The sequence below is a fragment of the Anoplopoma fimbria genome, chromosome 10 (genome assembly GCF_027596085.1).
Source record: "Anoplopoma fimbria isolate UVic2021 breed Golden Eagle Sablefish chromosome 10, Afim_UVic_2022, whole genome shotgun sequence".
Taxonomy (NCBI): Eukaryota; Metazoa; Chordata; class Actinopteri; order Perciformes; family Anoplopomatidae; genus Anoplopoma; species Anoplopoma fimbria.
This window is the reverse complement of record NC_072458.1, coordinates 24,147,562-24,158,563: the sequence shown is the minus strand read 5'-3', so window position 1 is coordinate 24,158,563 and position 11,002 is coordinate 24,147,562. Positions and strand designations below refer to the sequence as shown.

Below are 11,002 nucleotides of genomic sequence, written 5' to 3'. Positions count from 1 at the left end.
AATGAAATACTGTGATTAAGAACATGAACAGTGCAAAACAACTACTGTTATCATTATTGGTATACATTTGTTAATTAAAGATGATTATTTATTTTTCACATATATTGTTTCTGCTGGTTTACTTGACCTTTTTATTTCAGATTATTTGAAAGTATTTCCTTTTTGTTTAATGTTCTTGGATTCAAATTCTTTTTAGCCTCGTCATTTCACCAAAGCTTTTATTTTGAAGACGTCACCGGGTCGGCTCGGTTGACTTGATGAAGAGATTCTGGTTCTGGTTCTGGTTTAGTTTGGACCGAAACTTTATCTGAAATATTTCCTGAACTGATACTTGATATTAATTCACTTAAATAAAAATAAATTCAAAAAATAAACACGTTTCCTTTAAAGACATTTTCAGTTTTATCTTAATTTTGTCACAGTCATTTATTTTAAATATTTTATCTTTTTATTTTAATCATTTTTGATTCCCTTTGATTCACATATATTTTTATTTGGTTTAGGTTTTCTTTGAACCTAAAATATTCTAATTTATAACAGTAAAATAATATATATATAAATATATTTGTTATTTATATAAAGTAATTATTCAGTCAAAAAATGTTTTACAAATACATTATAGTAAGTGTTATATTATTTATTAATATCATATACTACATCGTGATATTATATCTATATAGTTCCTGTATATCCTCTTTATTTATCGATATGTTTATGTTAATATTGTAGTCGGTATGACTCCTAAATAAAAACTTGTTTTCCATATTAATGTGATTATTATGATTTAAAACCTTCGACCTGAATCAGAAAACAAAGACAGTGAAGTTTAGTAACATTCAAACTTTAAAAAGAGCGCCGCCCAGTGGTCGACAGAGGAACAACAGAGGAGAAGATTTAAGGAAGAGAAGGAAAGGAAAGAAGGGGAGATGAAAAGAGAGAAAGAGAATAGAAAAGAGGAGAAAGGAAAGGAAGCGACGACGAAAATTAAACTAAAGGAAAAGAAAAACAAAGTTACATGAAGTCAAATTAAATGAAGAGAAACAAGAGAGGAAAGAAAGGAAAGGAAGAAAAACAGGGAAAGGAAATGACAGAAAGAAAGGAAATGACAGAAAGAAAGGAAATGATTAAAGAAAGAAAGGAAATGATTAAAGAAAGAAAGGAAATGATTAAAGAAAGAAAGGACACGATGAAAGAAAGAAAGGACATGAAGAGAAAATAAAAAGGAAAATGGAATGAAATGAAAGAAAGGAAGCGACAGAAGGAAAGGAGAAGTGGAAAAGATAAAGAAATAGGAAAAATAAAAGAAAGGAAGAGGAAGGAAAAGGAAAAAAGGATGAAAGACAAACGGAAAGGACATGAATGAAAATTAAGAGAGAAGAAAGAAAGAGAAAGAAAAATAAAGTGATATTAAATAACATGAAAGGAAGAGAAGTGAATGAAAGAGGAAAAGAAAGGAAAGGAAAAGAGAACAAGGAAACGAAGCCAGAGAAGGAAAGTAAAAATGAAGACTGGAAGAAAAGAAGCGTATTAACGGATTCTGTTTTCTGCCAGTGAACGTCTCGTCCTTTATTCCAGTCAGCCAGCGGAGGAAAATAGATTCACATCAACGTCCTGGCTTCTGTCCTCCGTCACGTCTCCGCTTCTCTTCACAACAAAACAAACAAACAAACAAACAAACAAACAAACAAACAAACAAACAAACAGGGAAACAAAACAGGCTCCATGAAAACAAACGGGGCGGAGCAGAACCCTCCCAAAGGTAAAGGTGCGTTTCACTGATTAGTGTGGCGAGTTAAAGGGACAGTGTGTAGGATTTAGTGACATCTAGTGGTGAAGGGGCAGATTGCAACCAACTGAAGCCCCCTCAGCTAAGCCCCTCCCCTTTCTGAGCGTAGAGAACTACGGTGGCCTACAGGGACAGTTTAGTGTTTAGAGTTTAACTCGGAGCTCCTCTCGCCAATAATCGGTTCTTCTACATGACTGAAGGATTGTTTTTAAAAAGATTTATACGATTTTAAAAACAATGACATTCAGATTGAATTTATATTTAAAATATATCTAAATATGTTTATAGAGAATAAAGAATGAAGAACACAGACGTCTGTCAGTATCAGTCATTCCTCCCTCTGTCCTCCTGTCCTCCTCCTTCTGTCCTCTGTCCTCCTGTCTTCTTTCCTGCTCCCTACTTGCTGCTTTGTCTCAGTCGGCAGAGGAGTTTACTAAAAAGGTCTTTCGTCCGATCATGTTTCTTGCGTAAACGTGAAGCTGTGGCTGATTAAATTAGGTTTCACTTTCGTTTACGTGTTCACAGATGTATCAATAAAGTTTTTGTGTTTTACTCCTGAATGTTTTATTGCACGTACAGTAACAAACCGTCAACTCGAGTGTCCTTCACTTCACCACATCGTTAGCACTCAGCCCATTTAATACCGGGTTTTGGAACGCTACCTTCAAGATGGCCGACTCTGTGGAAGACGAAATTTATTTTTCTTATCAAACAAAACAAACAAAAACCCTACGGTCCTTAGATTGAGGTGATTAGACACTGATTATAACATGAACATCTTCCAGTAAACCCACTTACATGTTACACACTGTCCCTTTAATGTTTTGAGCTGATGTCCCCCCCCCTACTTAATTCAAAGGAGTAAAGTGCAAAAAACACAAAAACGCCAGCTGATTACAGGGAAAGAAAAAGAAACGTTTAAAGTTAATAATATACAAAAACAGACAAAACAGTCACAGGAAAAAAAACATGCAGGAAGCCGACACGTCTTCCACAAAGCAAAGATACTTTTAAAAGATCTCCGTAGCAACAGTAATAATAATAATAATAATAAAATCTGCACATCAACAAGCTGTACAACTGTAAGAAAGACAAACATCAACGAGGACAAAAAGGAGAAATCAACAACAGGATTCAGTGAAAACAACTTGATTGTGATTCTTCTCTTTGCAGAGGAAACAGAAAATGGCAGCATGAAGCTCTAAATGTTGCTGTTTGATGTCAGAATCCCAGTCAGCGCCGAGGACTTCATTACCCAGAGTTCATGAGCTCTGACGGCTTCCAATCAGTTTGAATAGGAGAATTTAATCGACTGAATTCAGGGTTTTTCTGAACTGGTCTCTGACAGGAAACAGGGCTACTTTCAGTTTAGACTGGGAGTTAACCATCATCATCATCATCATCACCACCATCATCATCATCATCACCATCATCACAATAACTGCAGTGCTTGACCAGGATCAGCTCGGTGGAACGAACGTCTCGGTTCGACCTTCAGACAGCTCGTCAGACTTCACCAGCTCATTTCAATTAACTTTATTTAAGTGTCTCAAGTTTTTCTTTGTGTTACTTTGAAAACAAAAACAATAAAAACCCCTGATTACCGTGACGACTGTCTCAGTGACTCGACGGAGGTTAAAACGTCTGAGAGCTTCAGGACAGAAGAGACGTCTTCTAGAATAAATCAACACGTCGTGTTCTGTGTTCACACCAATCAGGAAGCTCATTTCTTTGCATTGCATAACTTACATTCAAACATTTAGTTGTGATTTAATTGCATTAAAGGGACTAAAGGGATGCCGGAATATCTACAGAATATATATCTGCAGATTTGTAAAATGTCTGAATTCATGTTTTGTTAGTTTTCTCCTCAAAACGAAAAGCAAGCGACTTTTAAAATGCTTGTTTTGTGAATGGAGTCTGGTTTGATTGTTGCTTTGCGTTTGGTGTGAACGCAGCATTAAACGTATCACAACTCTGTAGGTGAACTTCCTGTGTACTCTCTTTGGTCTACAGGAGGTCTACAGGCGGAGAATGAAACCGGTTCCATCTTTAGAGCTGCTCTCAATGTAGCTCCATCATGAACTGAGATCAAACAAATAAATCACTGAGTTCAAAGTGACGCATGTAGCAGCTTTAAGCGCCATCGACAGACCCAGACCAGGAAGTGACATCAGAGAACGCCGTGTCATCGAGTCTGATCCTTTAGGTCAACGCACCGCTACCCGAATCCCGATCCTTTAATCTTTGATTATCTGACCCGTTTCTGGTTTTTGTTTTTTTTGAGCAACGCGGCTCCACAGTGAAAGATTCCTCCGACCGCCTCCACCTTCCAACCCGGGTTCCTCATGCAGGACCCGGCTGGACCACACTGGACCACACTGGACTTTTCCTGCCTTTACTGACTGGATCTAAACCATTTCTAGAACTCTTGTATCTGGACTTTGTTAAACAACTGGACCTCTTCTTCTTTTCTACAGATTCTGCAGTTAGCCCAGTCCGACCAGTAAGTGGGCCAAACTGGGATTTTTCCTTCCAGATTGCTGCAGAATTTCCAGGCTTCTTCTAACACAGATTCCAGTTTGACCAAACTGGGGCGTGTTGGACTTCCTCTAATCTCAAACTAATTTTAGAACTAAACTTTCACGGCTGAACTTCCAGAGCCGATTACTGACTTCCCACAGAGCGGCTCATCTTTCAGGTTCCTTTGAACATCAACACGGTCCAGGTTTAGGTCCAGGTTTAGGTCCAGGTAGCCCAGTTCCCCCAGTTAAAGAGCAAAACTGGGCCAAACCAGGAATTCATGCGTTTAAAGACTCTCCTTTAAGCATTCTTGGAAGAGAAAGACTTGAAGTCTAATTTCCAAACTTTCAACCACAGGATTCAGAGCAGGTCCAGTTGGCCCAGTTAAGTGGCCCAAACTGGTTCAAAATGGTTCCTCCAATCACTGACTCCCACTGAACCGTAAATTAAGCTCATTTTAGATCTCCCCCTCGTCGTTTCTAAACCTTCATATTCACAGTTTGGCCCACAGGTCCTGCAGTAGGAACCTTCTGGATCAACTGAGACGCTGAAAGCTTCACTTCACTTTGATGTCGGGCTGAAAAACATCTGATCTTAGTTTCCTGTAACGTTAAACCTCACGGCAACTTAGGACTGCTGAGGACCGGGCAACTTGTTGGACAACCTGAACAGTTGCTCTCATGTCTTTGACCGTGCAGCGGTAACGTCTCGGTATGCGTCATACTGAAGGATGTTGGCTCATCAAGGTCAGCAAGTCCCAGGTCAAGAACTGAATCAATACCAGCAAGTCCCAGGTCAAGAACTGAATCAATACCAGCAAGTCCCAGGTCAAGAACTAGTCCCAAGTAGAAACCCAAATCAAGATCAACAAGTCCCCTGTCAAGTACAAGTCACAAGTCAAAACCGCAAGACCTAAGTTAAGACCTGAATCACAAGCAACAAGTCCAACGTCAAAACCAATGACTCAAGATTCAGCGTCAAGTTCAAACGAAGTGCTTGTCGTTTACTGTAAATGTACCGAAGAACACCTTTCCAATGTTGGAATTAATAATAAAGTCAACTCCCAAATCAAGAGCAAGTACTTTACCCAAGTCCCAAGTCAACACCAACAAGTACCAAGTCAAAAACAAGCCCAAAGTAAAGAACATGTCCAGAGTCTAGTCCATCTAGTTCCAAGGTAAGACCAAGTCCTGAGTCAAGTTCAAAGAAAGTTCTCGTCGTTTATTCCATAAGACCACCTTTCCAATGTTGGAATTAATAAAAAAGTACATTTCCAAGTCAAGAACAAGTCATTTACCAACTCCCAACTCAAGGCCACCAGGTACCAAGTCAAGTCCCAAGTCTAGACCAACAAGTACCACATCGGGTACAAGTTCCAAGTGGAGACTCGAGTCAAAACCAACAAGTCTCAAGTCAAGTACAAGTAAGAAGTCAAGACCCAAGTTAAAATCAACAAGTCCCAATTAAAGATGAGTCAAGAGCAACAAGTCCCAAATGAAAAACTAGTCCCAAGTAAAGACCCGAGTCCCCCATCAAGAGAAATCAAGTCCAGCTGAAGTCAGAGTCATGACTAGAGTCCCCGTCATGTGAACTCGTTCATCTGAGGCCTTCTACAGAAGTGCTTCCTGTTGCTTTCGCCCATCAAGTGAAATGTTGCTTTAAACGTCTCGTTTAGTTTAATCTCTTCGAGTTACTGCAACTTTTAAAAGAGCGTTGCTCTCCTTAAACCCTCGGCTGAACAATTCAAACATTCTGACCTGTTGAATATAAATCTGACGCCGCTCAGAACAAGTGCAAGCAGAGAGTTACAGACAAAATGTGTTTTCTCAATGCATATAACAATAAATTCATAACACACGGGTTCTTTCTCTTGTTTTTAACTTTAAACAGTGCAACTTTTCATTTGTTTCAGCTCCGTCTGAAAAAGTTCGGAGGCTCCAGATGTTTTTCCACATGTTGGCACTTCACTTTAGTGATAAAAAATGACATGTTAGTATCGTTAGTGCTCCTTTAATCATCCACCATGTGTAGTGCTGTGAGCTAGGCTGCACTCACTTCATGGTAAACAACAAGTGCTTGAACTCACTTTCCCATCATGCAACAGGTATCGTTTTTAACAGTCAGAAATCTTTTCGGCGTCCCTTTAGTCGCACGCACGCACGCACGCACACACACACACACACACACACACACACACACACACACACACACACACACACACACACACACACACACACACACCTGTATTCACACATTCACGTGTGAGCGTCGACGCAAACATTTTTCTTTTTGTACAAATCTGTGATCACAGGATGGAGAACGGCGAGGGCAGGCGGCCCCGCGGTTTATAGCACCAACGAAGAAGAAGACGACGCCCTCACACGGCGAGAGGCGGTTTGGCAAAAAGGTGAAGAACAAATGTCAGCAAGGTGACGTTACCATGACGACGGAGGGAGGAACTCCTCCACCAACGAAGAAGAAGAGGAGGAACAAAACATCCTCAAGTTTGGATTTGTTAATAAACAGCAAATATTTCAACACAAATCATACAAGCAGCTTTTTTTCAAATGACATTAACTTATATTTTATGAGGACACAAATCAAATCTTTTTTACTGGTTTGTTGTTTCCTGTAACTTTGAATGTTTTTATAATGAATCATAGATCACAGTTCTACATAAAGGTTCCTTTAAGCTGAATGTTTCTCTGTAAAGAGAACCGTATTAACACATTACATTATCTATCTTTGTGGGTTTATTAACATTTCTTTTCCCATTTCTGTTAAAACAATTAAAACATGAAGCGTCACGTCCCCTTGGCGGGAAAAAGAAAAAGGTCAGATTTCCGACGCGGTAACGTCACGTTGCTGCTCTGGACGAGGTGGTTGAAGAGTTAGTGCAAAGGGTGCATGGCAACATACAACGACAGCTAAGCTAAGCTAAGCTAGCAGGATAATCATGGCGGCTCAGTGCTACAGAAGCTAACTTCCTGCACATTACCCTCGTTCATACATCGTGTCTTTAGCGTTACGAGGTCGTAACTTTGTGCTTTGCTCTTTGTGCCGGAGTCCTCGGGGGTTTGAACCTCGAACGCTGCAATCGGACGCCACAAATCCTCGTTCCTTTAGCGTCATTTGAGTTCCCGGAGGCGAATAAAGCGGGAAAAGTCGGACACGTGCGTTTGTTTTTTTACTCTCAAATGACAAATCTTAAAAACACCGTGGGGTCTGTCTGTGGTCGTTGTTTTTGACGTGTGCTTTGTTTCCTCATTTCATTTACACTCCGTCCAGTTTCATTTCATTCTCATAAAGTTGTTGTGCGGCTGCTTATATTTGGACAGTTTGGGTCGGACGGTTTCATGATGAAGATCTTTAAATCATCAGAGATTTTTGGGGGAATTTTAGGATTTTAGAACAAACATGTCCTTCTGGTTTCTTTGTCGGTCCATTCATTTAATAAATCCTTCAGGAAGTGTGTTACATATCACAGTATCACAGTAAGAGATGAGGGTTTTTATAGAAAACATTTGGTACCACTCAAACGTTGAATTTGCAGATGTAAATTTGTTTTGCATTTTTCTCGTCCTTTAACTTCCATCTTTGGCCGACGACGTCACGTTAATCAGAATAAATTGTTTTGAAAAGTGGGAACCTAAACGTTTGGTACGTTAAACTTTGCGTCTGCACTAAAATATAAATATATAAAATGACTGAAGATTACGAGAAAATAGGGCCTTTAAACTACAAACAGCCGACTTCAAACGTGTTTTCGATCAGTTTTTCATCAAAAAGCTCCAAATGATCGACTCTCTGATGTTGAGCCTCGACGACCCGGGATGAATAAATTAATTAATGTGGCTAAATTTACATCTTTTTTGGGCGATGGGTAAGTTAATGAGCCTTGGTGTTTGTCTCACACACACACACACGATCAGAAATATCTACTAAAGCAACACGAACACAACAAACTGTTTAGAACAGAGGAACTCTCTGAAGACGAGAGCAGAGCTTCGATCCACATTCAGTCCAGGACTTCATCTTCAAGACTCCGTCCAGTTTTACAGGCTTGAAAACATATTTTTTTGTTAAACTACAGTTGAAAATATTTTAGAAATCTGCAGCTCAGCGTCCGTAAATCTTTTTTTCTCTACGTTTCACTCCCTGAAGTGAAGGTGAATCGAGGCGGAGCTCCGTTAAAGAGGTCATTTTTTCATATTTAGCACAAAGAACCTTCACAAGGCTCTGACCCGTAGTACCTTCTGTATTCACCCACTGCAGGCTGATTCAATCCTGTTTACTTGTCTCCTTCCCTCCTTCCTTTGTATCACTCTGTTCTTTTATCTGTTTTTTTTTTATTCTCCTTTAAATCAACTGATCTGAAGCAGACGACCAAAACCTCAGCACAGAGGCGAGGATACAAGGAGGCGAGGATACGAGGAGGGAAGAGAGGAAGGTTTGAGGCCCGGCCCCCTGAGGAGTCGTTCTTCTGGCTTTCAGTCGCCACACGGACGGACATGCAGTTAAAGAGTCGCTCTGTTCACAAGTGCAATGATGGAAGGAGCAGCGAGGAGGGTTTGGCTTCATGTATCCTCCTGATTGGCTCTCTGCTGCCGCCAATCTGGGATTTCCACCAATAAGGAAGAGGAGAGGTAAGGGGGGCGGGGCTTGTCTCGTAGGTGAGGGCTGATCCAGAATAAAAAAGAGGAGGAGGAGGAAGAGCGATGAGAGCTAGTGCGCCTCTGTCTTTGAGGAGGTGCTGCTCTCTGCCTCCTCCTCCTCACTCTGCACCACCGTGATGGAGCAGATGGAGGAAGAGGAGGCAGGAGCAGCAACAGAGGAGGAAGAAGTGGACGGGCTGACGTGCAGCTCCACCGGCGTCAACGTTATCTCCACCTCCCCCCGCTCCTCGTGCAGCGTGGGGAGAGGAAGAGAAAGAGGAGGAGGAGGAAGAGGAGGAAGAGGAGGAGGAGGAGGAGGAGGAGGGGGGTGGAGGTGTGCTGCAGTGGGAGTGGAGTTGTTGTTGCTCGGCCTCGGGGCCTTCTGGATGACCTCCACCATCGGGGTGCGTCCCGACAGACTCTGGAAGAGCAGCAGCTGCCGGGCGTGGCGGTCCGGTTCCACGGCGGCGCCCGTCTGACACTGCACCACCACGCCGCGGTGCTCCATCAGCCGGTGACTTGGATCCGTCACCGCCGGCAGCTGACTCAGAACCAGCCCCTGCTGGTCCTGGATCACCAGCTCCAGCAGCGGCTGCGAGGAGGAGGAGGAGGAGGAGGAGGAGGAGGAGGCTTTCTGGATGACGCCCCGCTCAGGGAGGTGATGATGGGTGGGTGGGGGGGGCTTGGGAGACAGAGCGGCGGGGGGGGAGGAGGGGGCGTCCTCAGGACGGGGTTTCCTCGGTCGGCCACGTTTCCGTTTCACCGGAGGAGCAGCAGACGCTCCCACAGCGCCGCTGCCGGACGCCACGGCCTCCAGGGGGCGCTTGTTGGCGTTCCCTCGTGGTTTCTGCAGCACCGAGGTGGGAGCTGCAGCGGCGTGCTGCTGAGGAGGAGGAGGAGGAGGAAGAGGAGGAGGAGGAAGAGGAGGAGGAGGCGGGGCGACCTGCTCCCGCTCGTAGGACAGACAGCCCTGAGGCAGGATCATCACCGGGAAGGACCCTCCCTGCGGCTGGGGCAACGTCGTCATGGCGATGACCTTAACCCCGCCCCCGCTGGCTGTGGTGGCGGTGTTGGCCGGGCCTCCGGGTCCGGCCGCCCCCCCGACCCCGGAGGAGTCTTTGGGGGCCAGCGAGGGCGGAGAGGAGCGGACGGAGAGCTGGGTCTTATCGGGGATGGAGCTCCGAGGGAGGATTCTGGGTAACTGCTTCATGAAGGCCTCCACCTGCAGCACAGGAAGTCACTTATTGATCAGTCTGGTTACTTATTGATCAGGTTATTGATAACTGTGGAAATAAAACACATTAATCCCCAAATAAAAAGACACAACCAGGTGTCCACTAACGGCCGAGGAGGAGGAGGAGGGGGGCGGAGCCTCCAGGGAGGAAGGCTTTGCCGCTGCAGCTGATTTGTCTCCAGACGGCGACTTCAGTGAAGACGAGGACGAAGAGTCTCCGAGTTCCTTCTGTGGACAGACAGAAGTATTGATTAGCAGTGAGGGATGGTCAGTAGGCGATCAATGGCTGATCAGAAGCTCACAGCTGATCACCTTGTGGTCAGAAGCTCCGTCGCTCTCGGCTTTAGAGATGACGGGGGTTTTCTTGATGACCTTGTGAGGTTTGGCTGGACCTCCTGCAGACAGACGGACATGTATCACATGACAACAGGACAAAGACAAGAGAGTCAAACGTTAACTCCTTTGACATAAACAGACATCAGGTCGGTAACTGAGTTCTATCTTTAGACGTTTAAAGCATTAATGAAGTTACTCATGGTGCTGTTAGATTGCTGCTGGTGTTTTTACCTCAGTGAAAAAGTTAATTTTGTGAATGATTACATCTTTTTTAATAAGAGTTGACTTTTGGACTTCCCATTATAGAGTATTTTTACTGTGTGGTATTAGTACTTTTACCATTATAGAGTATTTTTACTGTGTGGTATTAGTACTTTTACCATTATAGAGTATTTTTACTGTGTGGTATTAGTACTTTGCCTGTGACAGAGTCTTTTTTGATAATAATATTTCCTCCACCAATTAATA

General features: G+C 43.1%; 1 protein-coding gene across 1 annotated transcript in view; it reads right to left on the bottom strand.

Moving 5' to 3' along the window:
• Positions 1–1,672: 1,672 nt before the first annotated feature.
• rfx5 (regulatory factor X, 5) overlaps positions 1,673–11,002 on the bottom strand; it is a 16,776-nt gene continuing 7,446 nt past the window's right edge. Inside the window, 3 exon segments of the mRNA XM_054605651.1 lie at positions 1,673–10,186; positions 10,307–10,426; positions 10,511–10,601. Of these exon segments, the coding sequence (XP_054461626.1) occupies positions 9,035–10,186; positions 10,307–10,426; positions 10,511–10,601 (1,363 nt within the window). The 3' untranslated portion in view covers positions 1,673–9,034.